At 49.6% G+C, this 21,795-nt stretch overlaps 1 protein-coding gene across 1 annotated transcript; it reads left to right on the forward strand.

Moving 5' to 3' along the window:
* Window positions 1–3,739: 3,739 nt before the first annotated feature.
* SEC61A1 (SEC61 translocon subunit alpha 1) lies at window positions 3,740–21,324 on the forward strand. Its single transcript, XM_007668313.4, has 12 exons — window positions 3,740–3,849; window positions 4,143–4,210; window positions 7,097–7,162; window positions 7,246–7,324; window positions 8,361–8,492; window positions 11,338–11,447; window positions 11,676–11,829; window positions 16,324–16,484; window positions 17,516–17,713; window positions 18,090–18,281; window positions 18,698–18,774; window positions 19,208–21,324. The coding sequence occupies exons 1-12, from the start codon at window positions 3,843–3,845 to the stop codon at window positions 19,392–19,394; spliced, it is 1,431 nt and encodes a 476-aa protein (XP_007666503.1). The 5' UTR covers window positions 3,740–3,842; the 3' UTR covers window positions 19,395–21,324.
* The last annotated feature ends 471 nt before the right edge of the window (window positions 21,325–21,795 follow it).

The raw sequence follows: 21,795 nt of genomic DNA on the forward strand, positions 1-21,795 counted from the left end.
GGGCTTGGGAGTCAGAGGTCATGGGTTCGAATCCCGGCTCTGCCGCTTGGCAGCTGTGTGATGTGGGCAAGTCACTTAACTTCTCTCTGCCTCAGTAACCTCAGCTGTAAAATGGGGATGAAAACTGTGAGCCCCACGTGGGACAACTTGATCACCCTGTATCTCCCCCAGCGCTTAGAACAGTGCTCTGCACATAGTAAGCCCTTAACAAATACCAACATTAATTAATGCTGGCGGGGAATAGAAAAATGGACATATGTTGCCGGTCATTCCGCTGTTAGTTAATAATGGTATTTGTTAAGCGCTTACTATGTGCAGAGCGCTGGGGTAGGCACAGGGGAATCAGGTGGTCCCACGTGGGGCTCACAGTCTTAATCCCCATTTTACAGATGAGGTAACTGAGGCACCGAGAAGTTAAGTGACCTGCCCACAGCCACACAGAGCTGGGATGCGAACTCATGACCCCTGACTCCAAAGCCCGTGCTCTTTCCACTGAGCCACGCTGCTTCTCTGTTCAACCACTCCACCGCCCCGTGAGCCCCATGAAGGACCTGTTTATCCAGTATCTACCCCAGCGTTTGGTCCAGCGCTCGGCACACAGTAAGAGCTTTACAAATACCGCGATTAGCATTATTACCCTCCGAGGCCTCCCGCGGTTCAAAGAGCTGTGCTGGGGGGAGAGCAGTCTGAGCACCCACGTGGACTCTTGCAGCCTCCACGGTGAGTCTCCATTTGCCAGAGGATCGCTGCCAAGGTGGCACCGAGCCCACACTTAGTCGTTTGGAAGCAGGATTAGACTAAGCCCATCCAAATTCCCCTGATGCCTCCTCGCTGGCATGACCCAGAACTTGCTGGGATCGGTGTCGTCCTGGGCGTTCGTTATTACCAGGGAGCGGACCGAGGGGTAGGATGGAGAGTGAACTCGGCGGCCGATTCCTCCCTCTCCTCCCTGGAAAAACCCAGGCTACCCTGCGAACCCTGAAGTCTTCCAGAGAGCGGGGGGCCAGTGCTCAGTTAAAAGGGGGAGAAGGGGAGGAGAAGGAGCCGTTCAGCGGGTGGCCTGCTCTTGCCTCAGCGTGGCGTAGTGGCTAGAGCACGGGCCTGGGAGTCGGAAGGTCATGGGTTCTAATCCTGATTCTGCCGCTTGTCTGCTGGGTGGCCTTGGGCTAGTCACTTCACCTCTTCGTGCCTCAATTACCTCGTCTGTAAAATGGGGAGTAATACCCTGAGCCGATGCGGGACATGGACCGTGTCCAACCTGGTTAGCTTGAATCTACCCCAGCACTTACGGTGCCTGGCACAAGCACGGTGTAGTGGATAGAGCACGGGCCTGGGAGTCGGAAGGTCATGGGTTCTAATCCTGATTCTGCCATTTGTCTGCTGTGTGACCTTGGGCTAGTCACTTCACCTCTTCGTGCCTCAATTACCTCGTCTGTAAAATGGGGAGTAATACCCTGAGCCGATGCGGGACAAGGACCGTGTCCAACCTGTTTAGTTTGAATCTGCCCCAGCACTTGCGGTGCCTGGCACGAGCACGGTGTAGTGGAGCATGGGCCTGGGAGTCAGAAGGTCATAGTTTCTGCCACTTGTCTGCTGTGTGACCTCGGGCAAGTCACTTCACTTCCCTGGGCCTGTTACCTCATCGGGAAAATGGGGATTGAGACTGTGAGCCCTATGTGGGATAGGGACCGTGTCCGACCCGATTTGCTTGTGTCCACCCCAGCGCTTAGTACAGTGCCTGGCACATAGTAAGCGATTAACAGATACCATCATTATTAGTAGTAGGAGGAGCTTAACAAATATCATTAAAAAAAGAATCCCACTAGGCCAGCGGGAGCGGACCTTCAAGCAAGACCCGGCCCTGAGAGGAGTCCCAACCAGAGATTTTAATCAATCAGTGATATTTATTGAGTGCTTATTGCGTGCGGGGCACTGTACTGAGCGCTTGGGAAAGTACGGGAGCCAGGCTGATCTCCAAAGTGTCAGGAGCCACCCGACGAGCTGACACCAAGCTCCCCGCCAGGCAGAACCTTCGGCACGATCTCCCTCGGGCTTTCCGACCCACTGTGGTAAAAAGAGGAGGACGAATGGCCACGGGAGAGCAGTTCGGAGAACCGCACGCCGGCTTTCACTCCGAACGGCCGATCTGTCATTTCGATCACCTTTCCTCTCTTGATTTCTGATCGTCAAATGAGCTCTCCGGTCAGCTCATCGGCTTTTTGGATTGCTTTTCTGTTTCTTGATTTTTGACCATCAAATGAGTTCTCAAATCAGATCTTCGGCCCTTTTTTTTAATCATTGTTATTTTCGAGCTTGGAGACGTCTCGATTTCTGATGGTCAAATGAGCTCTCTGATCAGATCGTCACCTTTTCTTGATTTTTGACCGTCCAATGAGTTCTCAAATCAGATCATCGGCCTTTTTTTCATCATTTTTATTTTCGAGTGTGGCGACTTCTTGATTTCTGATCCTCAAATGAGCTCTCTGATCAGATCTTCGGCTTTTTGGATCGCCTTTCCGTTTCCTGATTTTTGACCGTCCAATGAGTTCTCAAATCACATCATCGGCCTTTTTTTTTTTATCATTTTTATTTTCGAGTGTAGAGACTTGAGAAAAGGGGGAGAGGGGCGGGGAGGGCGCGAAGCCCCCTTTCCCTCTGCTCCTCCCCCTCCCCTCAGCCCTGTGCTCATTTGTATGTATTTTATTACCCTATTTATTTTGTTCATGAGGTGTCCATCCCCTCGATTCTATGTATCGTGATGATGTTGCCCTGTTTCTGTCCGTCCGTCTCCCCCGATTAGACCGTGAGCCCGTCATTGGGCAGGGACGGTCCCTATCCGTGGCCGAATCGTCCATTCCGAGCGCTTGGTGCAGTGCTCGACGCATTCATTCATTCAATAGTATTTATTGAGCGCTTATTATGTGCAGAGCACTGTACTAAGCGCTTGGAATGCACAAATCGGTAACAGATACAGTCCCTGCCCTTTGACGGGCTTACAGTCTAATCGGGGGAGACGGACAGACAAAAACAATAGCAATAAATAGAATCAAGGGGATGAACATCTCATCAAAACAATAGCAAATAAATAGAATCAGGGTGATGAACATTTCATTAACAAAATAAAAAGGGTAATGAAAATCTATACAGTTGAGCGGACGAGCACAGTGCTGAGGGGATGGGAGGTTAGTCCCGATGAGACTGTAAAAGGGCAGGGACTGTCTCTGTTACCGATTTGTGCATTCCAAGCGCTTAGTACAGCGCTCTACACATAGTAAGCGCTCAATAAATACTATTGAATGAATGAAAGGGAGAGGGGGAGGAGCAGAGGGAAAGGGGGGAAAAGGGGGCTTAGCTGAGGGGAGGCGAAGGGGCGACAGAGGGAGCAGAGGGAAAAGGGGGAGAGCGCTCAATAAATACTCTTGGATGAATCATCGGCTTTTTTTCATCGTTTTTATTTTCCAGCGTGGAGAGTTGGGGGGGGAGCTGGGCGGGGTGGGCGCGCCAACAGGCTCTTCAAAATGGCAGGCCGGAGGGCGGCGGAGTGGCCATCCCAGCGTGCAATGCGAAGAGGACCCGGCCCCCAGCTCCGCCCCGCGGCCTGCCGGGAGTCGTAGTCGCCCCGCGGCCTGCCGGGAGTCCTAGTCCGCCCCCTCGCCTCGCGCTTGGCGGAATCGGCGGCCGAGGGGGGAGGTCGGAGCGCGTGGCAGGAAGCGGAAAGGCCCCTCCTTCTCCCCCGGCCCGGCCCCGCCCTCGCTCCCCGCTGCCCCTCCGGCCCGGCGCTACCACTGACGTGTCTTTCCCGGAGCCAGCGGCCGAGACGCCTCTCAGCGCCAGCCGCCGCCATGGGGAGTGAGTACCGCCGAGGCCCCGCGGTCGGCCCTCCGCCCGCCTATCCCCCCCTTCGCGCGGCCGTTCCCTCGGCGGCCGCGCCGCGCCTCGGGGGCCGGTCGGGCGGTCGCCGGCCCGCGGTGGGCTCCGACACGTCATCCCCCCGTTTTCAAGGCGATTCCATTTGGGCGGCTTCTTTCCGTTTAAGGGGAAAGGGGCCTTTCGGCGCCTCGTCTCCAACGATGGGTGGGGGTGGGGATGACTCGGGAGGTCTGATCGGGCCTGAACCCTTCTTCGTTTCTGTTGTCCGGCAGTTAAATTTCTGGAAGTCATCAAGCCCTTCTGTGTCATCTTGCCGGAAATCCAAAAGCCGGAGAGAAAGGTAAGCCATCCGTAGCCATCCCAAGAGGTGAGGGGTCGAGTCGGCACTAGGTTCGGGGGAAAACCCCATCCGAGGACGGAGCTTGAAAAATGATGCAAATGCTCATTTATTTTCTTCCCTAAAGCGGAGTTTGAAGGGTCGGGCTCTAGCCACCGTAAATTGGGGGCGGGGGGGGATTTCGGGAGATTTTTTCCAGCGCGGCACTCCAGAAATAAGCGGAAGAATCGAAAGCCTCTTTCTGAATTGCAAAAGAGACCAAGTCAGAGTAGAGTGGTCCAAGCAAATTCTTTCTGCATCGGAGAAGGGCAGAGGGAGAGTGGAGGTAACTTTTCAAGCACGGTCCCCTTCTGCCATCCCATTTTAATAGTAGGAAGAACCGAGGCACCGCCGCCTCTCTGGCACAGAGAGCAGACTTCTCTGAAACTAGCCAAAAAAAAAAAAAAACAAACAGGGGAAGCTTCTAAGAGTAGATCTCTGGGATCCCAGGCTGAAGTGCGGTAAAGATCAACTGCAGTTTGGGCTGTACTTCTCAGAACGGGGTTTGAAAAAATAAAAAGCAGAGGTTTTTTTGTCCAACACGCGCGACGTGTTCGAATAATCTCGTTACCCTGGTGACGGATTCCCATGTTGTCCCGACTGTAGCCAACTCCATCTTTCAGTGATGCGGGATCGTATCGATAACTGAAAATCCTCAGGTCGTTTTAAGTCATTCGGGAAAACGCGTCTGCCGACTCTGTTGTGTCGTGCCCTCCCGAGCAATTAGCACAGCTCCGTGCGCACAGTCGGTGCCCGATAAATACCCCTGATTTAGCCGGTGAGTACTACTTCCATCGGTCCTTGTACCAGAACGATGCAAAGGTATCACCTGAGCGATCCGAGTTTCCACTTATTTCCCCTTCTCACCATCTGGTGAACATGCAAATGATCAATGAGATGGGCAGGAAAAGGGATATGAGAAGAAAGGGGGCCTGAATAATCCCCACACTGGATCATCGCAGTGTCCAATAAGCGAGAGCTGACCGCTTACTTAATCCGGGGATTTAGGAGAATATCGGTTACTGTAATATTTTTGATACTGATGAGAGTTCGAAATCAGCCCGAAATGGTGTTGATTGCCTCATTTCAAGGGCTAATACTAATGTTATTATGGTATTTGTTAAGCGCAAGCACCGGGGTAGACACCTTGCCCAAGGTCACTTTTTACTTCTTTGACCTCATCTGTAAAGTTGGGGTTAAGACTGGGAGCCCCAGGAGGGACAGGGACTGTGTCCAACCCGATTTCAGTGCTTAGAACAGTGCTTGGCACATAGTAAGCGCTTAACAAATACCATCATTATTAGTACCTTATGCATACCCCAGTGCTCAGAACAGTGCCTGGCACATTGTGAAAAGCAGTGTTGCTTAGTGGAAAGGGCACGGGCCTGGGGGTCAGAGGTCTCGAATCCCAGCTCCGCCACTTGTCAGCTGTGTGACTTGGGGCAAGTCACTCCACTTGTCTGGGCCTTAGTTACCTCATCTGTAAAATGGGGATTGAGACCATGAGCCCCAAGTGGGACAACCTAATTACATTGCATCTACCCCAGTGCTTAGAACAGTGCTCGGCACATAGTAAGTGCTTAAATACAAAAAAAATCCATAGCACTTAAATACCAGTTATTGTTATCCACATTAATCAGGTTGGACACCGTCCCTGTCCCACCTGGGCCTCGTGGTCTAAGTGTGGGGGGAAGGGGGAGAACCGGACCGGCATTTAATCCCCATTTTACAGGTGGGTTAACTGAGACACAGAGGAAGTGAAGTGACATGCCCAGGCTCACACAGCAAGCAATCCGCAGAGGCAGGATTAGAACCCAAGTCCTCCGACTCCCAGGCCCGAGCTCTTTCCGCTGGGTCACGGCAGCTTCTCTGTTATCTCGATTCTACTCTTTTCTGTTATGGGCAGGAGAGGAAGATTCTTTGTACCGTGCCCTCGTTGAGCGTGTCCCGTACTATACCGGCATAGAGTCAGGAGAATTTCTGCATCTGAATAGTTTGTGCCGCTGAAATTATTTAATCTTTTTTGTGTGGGAACAGATCCAGAGAGGCAGCGTGATAACGGTAGCCGACTCAGAACTCATCTGATACAAGGTTCTATTGTAGCTGTATCTGTAAGAGGCAGATCTAGCTGCAGATGAAAAGATTCACAAATCCTGAGAGGCTCTGATTGAGCAAACAATACAGGCGATTTGTCGCTGGGTCTCTTCGATCCAGTTTAACATCGTCTCCGTAATTGGCCCGAGTGTCCCTTTTGACCGCCGCTACCTGGGGACGCTGCTGGTCCAGCACTACAACCGGAGCTGTGGGGATTTGGGGTCGTGCACGTGGGGAAGGTGGCTGGAGGATGGAAAGGTCCCGAAATCTATCAATCAGATGGGTGTGCTGATATCGTGGTTCCGTGAGCCAGACCTAGAGAGCGAGCTGGTGATACGTGGCTCCCCATATGCACGTCGCAGTCCCACTCGTGTTAGGTTGGCCCTTGGTGTTAGGTTTATCCTGTGCGATTTTGGCTCCCCAAATTTTTCAGTAGGGGGGAAAAAAAAAATCTCATCTGCAGAGGCGGGGAACAAAAAAGCCACTTACCCTCTGCAGATACCAGCCCACTTTCGACGGGGATTGTGAGGTAATGAACAGAAATGCATTCTAAAATAGATGTAGAGGTGTGAAATAAACGGGTCACGTTAACTCTTTCATTGGAATGATTTGTGATAAGGTTACAGAAGTCTAGGATGATGATGAACGTGACGATTGAAACGACTGATCTGGGATATTTCCTTGAAAGGAGAATTATTGCAATGCCAGCTTAGTCTCAACCATGCTTTAACTCCATGTCATTCTCTTTTGGTTCAGATTCAGTTTAAGGAGAAAGTGCTATGGACTGCTATCACACTCTTCATCTTCTTGGTGTGCTGCCAGGTAAATGATCAAAACTAGTTTACCTCTTCGTTGAAGAACAGGATTTAGACAATATGCGATTGCTTTTTTTTTTTTCTTTCCAGATTCCTCTCTTCGGTATCATGTCATCAGACTCAGCTGATCCTTTCTATTGGATGAGAGTGATTCTTGCCTCGAACAGAGGTATTAAACCAATTTGGTGGGAGGTTTGGGTGTGGAGCCGAATTATCTCCTCTCTAATTCAGCTAAATCCCAGGTTTGGGCTTTATAGGTGGTTCGGACCACTAACAGACAAGGAGGGAACCGCGATTGGAGCAGAAGTACTCTCCATTGAGTAAACTTGCCAGATCTCCAGGGCCAACCCCTAAACATTAAAAATCAGGTCTGGGGAATGTGTGTGCGTAGTTTTTCATGACGAGATAAGGCGCATATCAAAGGTCCAAAATACACGGAACAAAAGCAGTGTGCCCTAAATATATGCTCAGGAGAAGTGGCAAAATTTTTACCTTTGCCTCGAACGTATTTTGATAAGATGGCCTGTGACAAGAGAATGAGTAATTTCTTAGCTACATCTTTTTCTTATCTCTAGGTTATGCATATAACCCTAAAACCTATGGTGATTTATGTAATCTCTCTCCAATTACCAGCTTGGGTTATTTTGTGTGCTAACGTTGATATTGGATTGGATTAACTTTTTCTTAAATTCCTCTGAGCATCAGTGGTACAGTTAACTTTAGCATAATGGAAAGTAGAGATTTATTCATAACTCAGTTATACATTTCTATAGTTGCCCATTCCCATTCCCAGAAAGTATTTGAATGTTATCCTTTTAATAATGAATGAAGAGGTGAACCTTTCTTATCTCAACAAAACCAGCATGAATCTGTTGTGGTGAATTTAAATGAAACAATCTGCCTAGAGACCATGTAATTCTCTAACAGAATGAGACATTGTCTGGCAAGGTGACCAGAATGAATCGAATTAAACTTCATAGTATTCAGGAGTATTTTTCTCCGTTTCAGGTAGTGGTACTCCTGCGTTTCCAAACCCCACTCATAATATGTGTCTGGGGGGGGCTGTAAGATATGCGCCATCCCCCGAGGTAGGAGTGGGGAGGAAATCCACTTTCACCAGCCCAGAGCTCCCTGAAAATGGTGGCTCTGATAGATGGCTTATTAACTGATAACAAAAATGTTTCATCTTGTCTTCTTTCTCCCAGGAACACTAATGGAACTGGGCATTTCCCCCATTGTTACCTCTGGCCTGATCATGCAGCTACTGGCTGGGGCAAAGATAATTGAAGTTGGCGACACCCCAAAAGATCGTGCTCTCTTTAATGGAGCGCAGAAGTGTAAGTGAGGGAAAATGTTCCCGAACGAACGGTAGAAATGCAACTCCCCTTGACAAAACTGGGCGATCGGAACTTGACGGGAAAAGATCCGGAGGAATAATAGCGCATACTGAATGCTGGGGTAGATACAAGATAATCAGGTCCCCCATGGGGCTCATAGTCAAAATAGGAGGGAGAATTGTTTTTAAATTCCAGTGCCTGAACCTTAGATGACTCAGCATCTAGGACGTTGGGCGACGTCTCGGGGCGGGGGGGTACCAACAAGTGAATTAGACTAGTAAAAGAGGTCCCGTCATTCAAAGAGTTGGCAGCTCCTAATCGGTGTTGGTGTGATATTAGATAATTGCTCCTTTTTGATTGGTACTCTTGCTCGTCGCTAGCTGATGGTAACACGGAAGCCCAGTAACTCGGCGTGAGTCGTAACCTGACTCGGTTGTGTATCGCAGCTAAAATGTAGTTCAGCTAGGAATCGTATACGTTTGAAATGGCTGCTTCGCGTCTTTTGGCCGTGTCCTGTCTCTTCCCTCAAGAGGGCAGTGTGGGGAGGACATAAAACTGGAGCCGATCGAGAATAAAAACAAGGCCCCACACTGTCCTTGCCTAGTATTTGATGTGATATGTCTTGCACGGCCAATTCACAAATTTATATCCTCTGGCCCCCGAAAACCGCGTCTTAACCTGAACTATGTCGGAACCGATTTTCTCGTGGCGGGGTTAGTTCCGTAACCGAGGCCGGATACCCCGTTTTTACCCCAGATCCTCAGAATCGTATGAGCCGTGTGGCTACGTTAAATGTACTCTGACTCAGGTTCCACCATAGGAAAGCTGACTTCTTCTGCTTCATTAGAAGGGTTGACCCTGGTGGCCCCATCTGGCGATCGGATAACCCTCCCTTCCCCGCTCCCCTGATCTAGTCGATCTCCCCGGTTGATCCAGCCTGTCCTATTTCTGTAACCCCAGTGGACCCGGCGAACGGCGGGAGCTGGAGCCGAGGGAGGTGTCAGCCCGGCCGTGAAACGTGTCCTGTTAAAAAATAAAATCAAAAAGCAGTGCCAGTCAGTGACATTTACTGAGCACTTACTGTGTGCGGAGCACTGTACTATTGGCTTGGGAAAGTACGATATAACGGAGGTGATAGGCCCGGTCCCCGCCCACAACGAGCCCACCGGTCACGTAGAGAGATCGGGGAGAAGCGAGAAAGGGAGAAGAGGGTGTTAAGGAGGGGCAGGGGGATGGAGCAGGTGATGCTGGGATGCGGGGTCAGAGGGGGATGCATGGGGCAGCGGTCCCGGATCACCAGTTATCAGGGAAGTTCGTTGTGTCTGTCTTGGCTCCGGTGAAACACTCCACTGTAGGCAGTAAACAGAACTTGTGCCATAAAGGAGGCTGGTGGTGTAAAGTCAAACTGATAAGTGGTAGTAATGAAATGGGGGGACTGAGAAAGGTCTTAATTGTCATTCATCGCCACACGGAACCTAAGAATATACCGGAGTAAATCTACAAGTAAGGCATGAAATTCCATGGTTTCGGCAATGGACACAGACCAGAGATACAAAAAAATGGGGAGATGGGCTTCAAAAAGGAAAGCGTCTGTTAAACCAATGTAGCGTTGATGCAGCAAATAAAGAAATATGAAAGTAACAGAGTTGGTAATGTGAACTTTTCCCATTACCAACCAACTAGTTTGTGAATTGGAATTTGGATGCATATTTTTAGCCAGTGGAACCATGACCTGGCTGATAGAGCGTGGCCCAGTGGATAGAACGTGGGCCTGGGAGTCGGAAGGATCTGGGTTCTAATCCCCCTTCTGCCACTTGCCTGCTGTGTGACCTTGGGCGAGTTACTTCACTTCTCTAGGCCTCAGTTACCTCATCTATAAAACGGGGATTAAGTCTATGAGTCCCATGTGGGACAGGCAGTGTGTCCCACCTGATGAGCTTGTATCTACCCCGCTGCTTAGAACAGTGCTTTTCACATAGTAAGAGCTTAACAAATGCCATCATTATCATCATCATCATCATTATTATCATCCCCCCCTGGACTCGGCATGGAGTTGGGCCCAGCCCTGCAGCTCTTCTAATCTGGGCCTGCCTTTTGGACCAGAAACAGCTTGGCCTAGTGGAACAAGTATGGGTCTGGGAATCAGAGGACCTGGCTTCTAATCCTGGTTCGGCTTCTTGCCTTCTGTGACCTTGGGCAGGTCCCAACTTCTCTGTGCTTCAGTTTCCTCATCTGTAGAATGGGAGTTCCATACCCGCTCTCCCTCTTACTTAGACATGGACCCCCATGTGGGACAGGGACTGCGTCCGACCCGATTAACTTGTATCTATCGTAGCAGTTGGAACGGTGTTCAATGCACAGTAAGTGCTTAACAAATGCCATTATTATCCTGAAGATCATCAGGTGATGGGATGTGGCATGGGGACCTAAGTTGGTGGCCCCTTCAGGGCCCGTCCACATTCTTCTAACTTGCCTCCCAGGGTTAAGCCAGTGCTAACTCAGTTTCTGTGAGGTGGTGGGAGGGGAGGCATTCTTTCTGTTCTAGAGTTAGGCTTCCCCTCTGCCCTCTCTCTTCCCACCAAATCTAGAAGATAAAAGGGTCACGGTAATTGCCGTTCACCCTTCACAAAACCCGCCTCTGCTAGACAGTTACTTGTTCTCTTCCCCTCCCCTGCCCCAGCCCACTGACTACCTGAATTCCGTTCCCTTTTGAGTAGTAAAAGTGAATAGAGGAAGTATGATTCCTTTTGTGAGATGGCACGAAGATAGGCTCGAACTACTCCACACTCAGCTTTCCTCTGCCACGCTCGTAATCTCCGTTGTCCTGTATGGTTTTCTCTTACAGTGTTCGGCATGATCATCACGATTGGCCAGTCTATTGTGTATGTAATGACGGGAATGTATGGCGACCCTTCCGAAATGGGGGCCGGGATCTGTCTGCTTATCACCATTCAGGTAATTAGTAGATTCCTCCCCCACGCACCTTTCTCCTCTTCACCCTTCTCACCTTTCCTCCTCTTCAAGAAACCATCGTCCAGATCTCATCGAAGGCAAAGCCGAGGACCACGGATTAGCCCCCCTGGAGACACCGGGAGGGAGGTCGAACTACAGGACTGTCAACCACGAGAGAAGGTGCCCCTAGATAATCTGTCCCTGATTTTTGTTCGTAATTTGCCCCTGCAGCTTTTTGTTGCCGGACTGATCGTCCTTCTTCTGGATGAGCTCCTGCAAAAGGGCTATGGCCTGGGCTCTGGAATCTCTCTCTTCATTGCTACCAACATCTGTGAAACCATCGTGTGGAAGGCGTTCAGCCCCACGACGGTCAACACCGGCAGAGGTAAGAGCCGTGGCACTGCGCTTGAATTCCAAGTGGCTTTGGATGTGTATTCTAAGTCTCCGGTTTACCGCTTCAGGTATTCCGCCCAGAGTACAAGAAGAGAGTTGAGGTACAGGGCTTTTCAGATATTACCAGCCCCCAGAAAAAAGTACCGTCGAAAGGCATAGGTAGTCGTGGACATTTGGGTAATGCTAATTCCATGATTGGAAGAATTGCAAACTGTGGCTAGCCAGGAATCTTAGGCCCTTTCCTGTAGGGAGGGAAGTCCCTGGTGCGGTCATCGACGATCCATTTAGTTAGCTAAGGAGCAGCACTGCCTGTCTCTAGAGGAAGCGTAAGGCCGTGTGTAGTGCCATTTGTACAAGACCTACCAACAGTCCATCTTCTCCCTAGCGGTGACCATGTGGAGGATCTGTGGAGTGGTTGCCCTCCTTGCATCTGTCCTCTAATATTCCTAACTTTCCCTCTAGCAACCCATTATGCACTTCTCATCTGTGAATTTATTCCAACTCCCTTCAAACCTGCGGGTATGTTTTGGCCTTTGTCACCGTACGGAGTAGCGATTTCCACATGCTTACCCGCCCAAACGCTTAGTGCAGTGCTTGGCACAGACTAAGCCCTCAATAAGTACCATCGATCTGCCTACCACCAGCTGGGGGAACCTACCAAGTTGGAACGGGTGTCTCCTCCTGCTTCCCGGGGGATTTGGCACGCAATTGTTCTTCGTCTGCCTTGTCCACAACTTTTACGGTTGTGTAGACTTCGGTCGTATCCACTCTCAGCCCGGGTCTTTCCGGACTGAAGAGCCCTGAGTTTCGCTTGGTTGCCCTCCTCCTCTCTCCGGCTTTGAGAGATCCTTCCTAAGGGGCAGCACCCAGAACTGCAGCCAGTATTTCAAGTGCAAGCGTACCTTGGAGAGAGTACGCGGTGGCAAAACCATGCCTTTTGGGGGCTTTGTTTTCCATCCCCTTCTTGATAATGCTCAGCATCTGCTTGGCCTGTTGGAGCCGCTGCTGATCGTTTGATTTAAAAGAACAGTCAACAGTTCCTCCTAAATCACGACTAAGAGCTCAGAGCCCATCATCTCTTGATTGTAATTTGGATTGGTTGTCCCCAGATCTCGCTTTTCCCCTGGTCTTTGCCAAAAAGTGGGAACGCTCCCCTGACCCGTACTGAGTCCATCTGCATATCACGCTCAGCGGTGGCTTATGAACCGGCAGCGGGCACAGTGGTGTTTACTCCCGTCGAGGTCTCGGAGAGATTCTACTCCGTGACCACAGACTGCACCCGTTCTTCCCGCCGGCCCTCTAACAGCGCGTGCCGGAGGACCCGGCTGAAGCGTGTGGATGGCTCTGCGCTAACGGTCGCCCCTGTTGTAGAAACACCTCAAGTGCGTGTCCTGCTGGCTGCGGGCCATTCCCCTGTTAACCATGGGGGTCTGAGCGGTGCTCGTCCCAGTTGGCAAGGGACCGCAAGAGGTGCGCTAACTCCTGCAGCTTCCTGGGCGCGGTGAACAGGTGTACAAGAGCTCCTCTCTCAGCGACACAGGTGGATAAAAATGTCACCGTCGCAACGTCCGCCGGGCAGCGAAGCACCAACCCTGCTGCGGCTGATCTTGGACCTGCCCCGGGAAAGCTCAGCAACCTAGTGTTTTTCGGCCCACTCGCTCCCTCAGCTTTAGGAGGGCTCCCTGCAGTTTATCTCCCGTCTGTGTGGTATTTCACCGCCCGGGAGAGTTTAGTGGCATCCCAGACTTGGCGAGTTGGTGCACACTCCCTCATCTAAATAATTCAATGTGGCCATTCAGTAAATGCGAGTGGTGATGATGATGATGTTAACCGAAATTGGGTCCTTTGGGTACGCAGCTGTTTACATCTCCATTCTGAAAAGTGGCTATTGTATCCCTACTTTGTGCTTCCTATCTTTTACCCTCCCATCCTTTGATTATTCAATTTTTTTTCCCCACACTTTGATGTGAAACCTTGAAAAAATCTAAATACAGTCGGTTCTCTGATAATGTGAGGGTGAAGTCCATGATAGACAATGTTGGACGCACCCGTCTCGGTCAGAGGTATGTATGTGCCTGCACCCTTTTTCTTTAAAAAAAAAAAAATTTGTGTGTGCATGCCATAGCGTCTTGTTCCCATCACACACACACGCCCCCAGACAGATGCACGTTATCAGATGAACACTTTTTAATTTTGCATCGGCGTTCTATCCAAAACATGCATTGGGGAGAACTAACTGTATAATGTCTGAGCTCCCCTCTTTCCAAATCCTTTTTGCCTTTACTGTAGGCCTGATTTCCCCTTAGCGAAATCAGTCGGTTCAGAGAACTCACTGATCCCTAACTTGATTATAGAGTGTATCAATTTGCTGCGAGCAGAAGTGAGACTCCCTAGTGCATAATTCCCAGGGTCACCTCTGGAGCAGTTTTTTATAAAGGGGGAGTCAATTTGGCTACTTGCCGGTATTCCTGTACAGGGGCTGCTTGTGACGATCGGTGACACGCTTTTGGCAGAGTTCTGCATCCTTCCTTTAGGATTCTAGAGGATGCCACCTGGTTCCTGTGATTTGCTTACAACTAAGTGTACCGCTTTGACCAAAAGCATCCAGTGTGCTCATCACAGATATGGTCCAATTCCCTGACCTGTCTGCTATTTTTTTAAAAAAAAGAAGCTGTTTGGGTGTGGACATCTCTCAGTAAGCACCAAACTAAAGAAATTCAGCGTGCCTCTTTGGTTTGCCCTTTCCCATCCCTAAAAGTCACCTTTCAAGATCATCAAGTGGCCCTAGTGTTTCCTCAGTTGACTTTTGATGTATTTGAAGACTCGTCTGCGAGTAGCTTGGGTCCGAGACAAAGTGGAGTAACCAGAACTAAAAAGGACCTCGTTGTTTGAGAAGCAGTAGTGACTAAATGGCATTGAATCGTGAGGGAGTGTGCATTTTCCTTCCCACGGAGACCTTGTATTTTTATAGTCTCCAATATGATAGGCCACTGAATTGGATCTGTATCGATTTTATCCAACTCGGTTTCTCCACCGAGGGGAAAATGCCAAAATTGCCTAAGTTTTCTCCTGCTGCCCAATTTTTCTGTGACCCAAAAAAGAGCATTGTGTGCATTAGTCATCGTTAAGTATTTAAAGCATCCATTCTGGGCAGAGCACTACCGGGCGCCAAAAGAGAATAAGCGAGAATCCCTGCCCCAGAGGAGCCTCCACCAAAGGGAGATGGGACAGATGCAGTGCACTCTTGGGAAGGGAACGTGTTGCACTGTACTCTCCCAAGCGCTTAGAACAGTGCTCTGCACATAGTAAGCGCTCATTAAATACCACTGATTGATTTAGGTCCAATTTTATGTTTGTGTACATGCCAGGGCCTAACTCTTGGAAATACAAGAGCCAAGAATATACGCATAGGAGACTTACAGTGACGGTGGGTGAGTGAACGGGATTGATCTGAGACCGATTGGTAATAATAATATTAAGCACTCTGTGCCAAGCACCGTGCTAAACACCGGGATGGATGCAAGATCATCAGTTTGGACCCGGTCCCCGTCTCGCAAGGGGATCGTGGCCTAAGAGGTGGGGAAAGCGGGTGTTATTCCCTTGCTCAAGGTCACCCAACAGGCAAGCGGCAGACGGGGGACTGAAACCCGGGTTTCTTGACTCCCAGTCCCGTGCTCTTTCCCCAGGCCTCGTCACCTCCTTCAAGAAGCGATTTTTGAAAGTTTGGAGGAGAGACGGGTTTTAGCGAAGTTAAGGGAAGTCAGTCGATCGTATTTACCGAGCGCTTGCTGTGTGCCGAGCACTGCACTAAGCGCTTGAGCGGGTACAGTATAACAATGCAACAGGCACATTCCCCGCCCCCGGTCATTCGAGGTGGGGCAGGTGGCGGTGGGCAGTGATACCGGTGAAAGAGTAGCTACTCCGGTAGGCGGCCAGTTGGAGGGGAGAGGCCGAGGCCCCGAGGAGGCTCCCGAAGTGATTCAGGCGTAAGCTGATGAATTAAGACTTTGGCAGCAGGAGCAGAAGGCCGAGTGAATCCGTGAGATATTATCAAGGAAAAATCAAGAGCATTCGGTGATTGGTGCCTATCTTGATTTGTCCTAACCCAGAGGGGGATTGAATTTCAGTTGAATCCCTTGGATCAGGTCTGCATTCTACTTTTCTGAGCACAGCCTATACTTTGGGGGGGATGAGCTGCCATCACTAGCCCTTCCATTGTGGGACCAGTACTCTGTGCTAGGTGTTCTCCGGCTGCACTTCTTTTCAGTGGCTCAAGTTTTCCTGGTCAGTTTATGAAATAACTGGTCTGTGTGGAGTTCGGGCCAAAATGGCATTCCCTTCTCCTGAGGCAAGAGCCGATAGTCCGGGCAACTTAAAATTTCCATTCCTTCTGCAGAAGATTTGAAGAAGTCCAGAATACGTTTTTTTTTTTTCTTTTTCTCTTTTTAACGGAAAGATGTGAATTAAACTACTCCTTCTCTTTAAGGCATGGAATTTGAAGGAGCCATCATTGCTCTGTTCCATCTGCTGGCTACTCGTACCGATAAGGTCCGCGCCCTCCGTGAGGCTTTCTATCGCCAAAACCTCCCCAACCTCATGAACCTGATTGCCACCATCTTTGTCTTTGCAGTTGTCATTTATTTCCAGGTCAGTCCAAATCCCAACATCCAGAGTTTCATTTGCTATCAGGCTTGTCGAAGTGGTCTGCAGGCCATTTTCATGCAATAGGAGCGCTCGGGTCTTCTCCGGATGCTAAATTAATCTTATTCCCGCGACCCGTCCGAGTAACGCTTCTTTACTCGATCAGAAAGACTAGGATCGCTCCAGAAACAAGTGCACGTTTCCCTTGCCTTTTTTTTCCTCCCCCCGAGATGGGTATTCCCAGTCTTTACATTGTGGTCCATATCCAAAAAAGGCCAATGTTACCTTCCAGGTGTTTGCAAGTGCTTTCTGTTGAACTGTTAGTAACTGTTGGGGGTGAGCAGGGGCAGAGCTACTTTCCAAATTAAAAGTCTAAAAGTTTGCTCAGAGAGGATCCTAATATGCTAGAGAAACCTCACCCTAAAAGATTGCACAAGTCATCATCTAATTAGAAAATCCATGTGGCTCGTGAGAAGCTCGAGCCTTTTTGCAATCTCTAAAGAGCAGTTGAAAATATATGGCCCAAAGACTGACACTCTCCAGCGTGTGTTGCAGAAAACACCTTCAACCTGAAAGAGGCCGCTTTTGACGCTCCTGCCTCCCAAACCGCCAGATGTGTGTCCGGGTCCTAGGCGCTCTCCTGCATTTTGATAATGTTTTTAGACGTTAAACAGTCCTATATTTAATCTCTTTAAGGGTCCGTGACGTGGAAAGCGAACAGGTTGAAAAGTCACTTGGTGGGAAAGCATTTCGTGGTGCTCCACCTTCCTCCCTTCCCACCCTCCTCCAGAGAGCACTCAGTGGTGAAGGCCATTAGAGAGTAGCGTTCACATGGGTCTGGGTGGCCTCTAAATGCTGACGCGGTTTCGCAGAGGATGGAGCCGGGGCCTACGGCTGTTGTTTTCACCGTGTGTGTGATTGCTGGCGAGGGGGCCTTTGGGATTATTGCCGTTTGGTTTTATGGGCACCGAATGTGCTCCGTGGTGGTACTGAGGGGCCGAGAGGAATAATAATGAGGGACTGTTTTGATTTCTCAGGGTTTCAGAGTGGATCTGCCTATCAAGTCGGCCCGTTACAGGGGTCAGTACAACACCTATCCCATCAAGCTTTTCTACACCTCCAACATTCCCATCATCCTTCAGTCCGCCCTGGTGTCTAATCTGTACGTCATCTCCCAGATGCTCTCTGCTCGTTTCAGTGGCAATTTATTGGTTAGCCTTCTGGGCACCTGGTCTGTAAGTATCTGTCTGTTGGACTTAATATTTTCCGCTTGTTCCGAGCAGTGTGGCGATTGCTGCACTCTTTAGGTATTTTGTTTTTTTCGGGAGTGTAAAACGGATGAGTTATGAAGTGTTCGGCCAAATATATTGGCCTTTGTCTTATCTGCAGAAGTTTGGTGGTGTGTGTTTTTTGGTTTGTGTGGGGAGGGGGAGGGGGTGTGTTCAGATTTTCTTTGTTTTTTGTGTCCCATTCTTCTCCCACTCCCGACCGCACCAGCGCGAAACATCGAGAGTGTATTCTAAATGGTTTTCTGCTTAAATTTTGATGAATTACCCTGTGTTCTTTTGTTGTTGTTGTTGTTGTTTGTTTTTTTTCAATTGTCATCTCCAGGATACTTCCGCAGGCGGACCTGCTCGTGCTTATCCAGTTGGTGGGCTTTGCTATTACCTGTCCCCCCCTGAGTCTTTTGGATCAGTATTAGAAGACCCCGTGCATGCAGTCGTGTACATAGTGTTCATGCTCGGCTCGTGTGCCTTCTTTTCCAAGACCTGGATTGAAGTTTCTGGCTCCTCTGCTAAAGACGTAAGTAAATAAATCCAATCCGGAAGGGAAATTCAGTATTATAGCATTGGCATCGGGAGACAGGCAGTATCCACAAGGTAGTAGGTAACTGTACCGAGTGTAAATCGGTTTTGCTTCGGAGTAGGAAACCAGAACATGAGTACTAGGAATCCTTTCCTCCAAGCATCCCAAATGTTCTAGAGTCACATGGGAGGTATTCAGACTTTCAGATGGGTAATGCAAGGTAATGAGTTCTGTGTCTAGCCCAGTGTCACCGAGTAAATTAAGAAGTGACTGTTAGGCTGCTTGGGTCGGAGATGAGCTGGTGTTTTCTCTAAGACTTTATATACTTCATGGAAGTACTAATTATTACTTGGTAAAACTTTCCATTTTTTTTTCCTTGACCTCTGCTTCTGTCGGATGTGTGTGGCATCTAGGTTGCTAAGCAGCTAAAGGAACAGCAAATGGTGATGAGAGGTCACAGAGAAACTTCCATGGTGCATGAACTCAATAGGTGAGTAGTCATCGGTGGCCTTAGCTGTGGATTTCTCCCCAGATGCAAAACCCAAAAAGCGGCCACATCTTAATCCTCCTAGGACAAAAAAATCTTCCCGCATCTACACTCCTCTGATGTTCTTGCCTTTGGGCTCGGCACCTAAGGGCTAGTCTTTCGTGTGTAGCAATTCTTGATGACCGTCAACCACCCTGTCAGCCCTCCTGGGTCTCTGGGGCGCTTCGAAACTTGGTGTTCCCGTGCTGGGCCAGCCCTGTGACTTCCAGGACGGAAAGCAGCCCACGCGCCCGGCTGCGAGTTAATGATCCAAAGAGAGGAAGGTTTTGGGAAGACGGCCCGAAACCTGGAGTAGCTGAAGATGGGTGGGAGAGAGTAGCAGCGGAAATTTGGAGATGGTTTTGATTCCAGTTTTCCCCTTGACCTGTTTCCCCAGGTACATTCCCACAGCTGCTGCGTTCGGCGGGCTCTGCATCGGTGCCCTCTCGGTCCTGGCGGACTTCCTCGGCGCCATTGGGTCCGGAACTGGAATCTTGCTTGCCGTCACCATCATTTACCAATACTTTGAAATTTTTGTAAAGGAACAGAGTGAAGTTGGCAGCATGGGGGCTCTTCTGTTCTAAACCTGTCTCATGGACCCAGCAGTGAAGAAGGTGTTCTAAAACTGCTCAGGAGGGGGGTGGGGGGGTGGGGGTAACCAAACCTCTGTAACAAGCTCTTATTGGAGGGAAGTCTTCATGGTCTAAGAACTTAAGTTTAATCTGTGCAAGTGGCATAACCTTTCAGTCTACCTTTTTGTTTTGTTTTTTTTTTAGTATGTGTGCATTTTATAGAAGTGCTGGAAAATGTTCAGGATCCTCGTGAAGATTTATTTTTATTTTGTCGTAAACGGAAATGACTGTCCAAATTGGGGTTTGCTCAGTTGACTTATCTGAAGGGCTGAAAAGGGTCCATTTGGTAAGGGGAGAGTTCCTATCTTCTTTCTCATACCCGTGTTCGCAGCTAGTTGTAGTTCCGTAGTGCTAGCTGTAGCTGTAATTCTCCACTTGCGGCAACCAGAGGGTTCTGGGATTCTGGTTGTAAAAACACCCAGCGTTCAATTGGGATTTGGTGGGAGCCGGGGGAGGTGTCTGGATCCCGGCGGGGGTGGGGAAACAGTTTGAAACTTTTGAAGACAGGTCTCTCCTTCCAAACTATTGTTGAGGTTTTTTTTGATGATTTGTCAGGAGTATTTACTGAGCACTTAATATGTTCAGAATGCTGTACTTAACGCTTGGGAGAGTACGATACAATCATCAGTCTCCCCAAGGCAGCCTTGCTTCCTTCAGGGTAAGAAAACTAGTGAGCCTGAGACGGAATGAAAAATTGAAAACAGCCATCAGGCAGTGGCTGTCCTCATTAGCTTCATCAGTTAAGCTCTGAGGACCAAAATAGTAGTAATGTCACGTCATTGCTTCCTAAAAGCAGTCACTTGTGTCCGTTGAGGAAAGTCAAGGTTATTTAGCTTTCAAAAGTCGATCGGTTCGAGTAGATGGTCCGTCTTCGAAGACTCTCGGAGACGGGTTGCTCTAAAACGGGATTTGGCAAAGTATGGCTAATGGGCCGTGCTTGGGCTGGCCCCGAGCCAGTGGCTTCCTCCCACACCAGCTCCGCCTTCTTTCTGTTGTAGTGGCAGGGGCGGATAGCAACCTCCCAGCACTCCGAGACCAAAGTCCTAAGACCCGTAACTCGTGGGGTTTACTTACTCTTCCTGCGACCGGCTTGGAGGCAGGAAGGAGCTGCTCTGGCGGGCAGATGGACCTGTGCCGCCCCAATCCGTCGGCACCGTTGGCCCCGGGAAGGCTTGCCGAGATCGCGAGACGATCGCCCACCCCTTTCCCGGAATCACCCGCCTAGCTGAAGAGTCGCGCCCAATCGGTCAGTCCCGAGTATTTATTGAATGCCCACTGTGTGCAGAACACTGTACTAAATGTGTGGTAGAATTCAGTAGAGTTAGAAGACGTGATCCTTGCCCTCAACGACCCTTTTACATACATATCTGGCCTAAGCCTTCTGGTTTTGGGTGATTTTGTTTAGGTTCCCCCCCCCCCCCCCCCCCCCCCCCCTTTGGTAGAATTTGCTCTGCAACAAAATCATGTGACTCACTGCCCACTTCCCTTTGGTCAATCCAGTAGTATTTTTTTTGAGCACCTACCGTGGGCGGAACAGCCTACCAAGCACTTGGGAGGGTACAGTAGAAGTACTGGACGTTATCCCCGCCCTCCAGGCGCTCACAGTCTAGCAAGGAGGACCGGAAGACAGTGAAATGGAGAGAATGAGTTGTGAAGGGAAAGTCCCGTGGTTTTCAAAACCAGTCAGTTCAACCAGATTGAGGGCCCATGATGGTTCTAAAGGCATACTGAAAAATCCCCCAGTTTCTAGTTTTATGACTTCTTTCGTGGTGGTTGTTGTGCATAGGACCAAACATGTGCGGTGTGTGTTAGGATGCCCATCAATCTGCTTCTGTCACCAATCAGTATTGTTCAATAAAGTCATTCGGAACAGTGAAATCGGGATTTTGGACGTCTGTCTGCACTTTTCACGTTGCGTCAAAGTTACAGGCTAAACCTCGAGGGGATGTCAAAAAGTCTGGCTCCTTTGATCTGGAGGAGAGGGATTTAGGGCCAAATTTCAAGGAGGGATGTTAGTGGGGAGCGAATAAGGAAGGGGAAAGGGTAAGGCCTGCTCTTATCCTATCAGAAGGAACGATGGCTCGTGATTGCTGAGAGCCAGGGAACCGGGGTGGTTCGGTCAGCCCTTAGTGGGTTGCGGCGGCACGAGGGTTCAGTTGAGAGGATGCCTGATTTGGGGGGCGGGGGGAGTGGGGAGATGTGGCGGGAATAACATTAATCCGAATTATCTGGACATCAAGTGATCGGTGGTGGTTTTGGAGCACCCAATGTATGCAGAACATATGTATTAAGCACTTGGTAGAGTGTGATAGAGTAAGTAGCCGTGTTCCCCACCCTTAGAGATCTTAATCTA

The sequence above is a fragment of the Ornithorhynchus anatinus genome, chromosome X1 (genome assembly GCF_004115215.2).
Source record: "Ornithorhynchus anatinus isolate Pmale09 chromosome X1, mOrnAna1.pri.v4, whole genome shotgun sequence".
Taxonomy (NCBI): Eukaryota; Metazoa; Chordata; class Mammalia; order Monotremata; family Ornithorhynchidae; genus Ornithorhynchus; species Ornithorhynchus anatinus.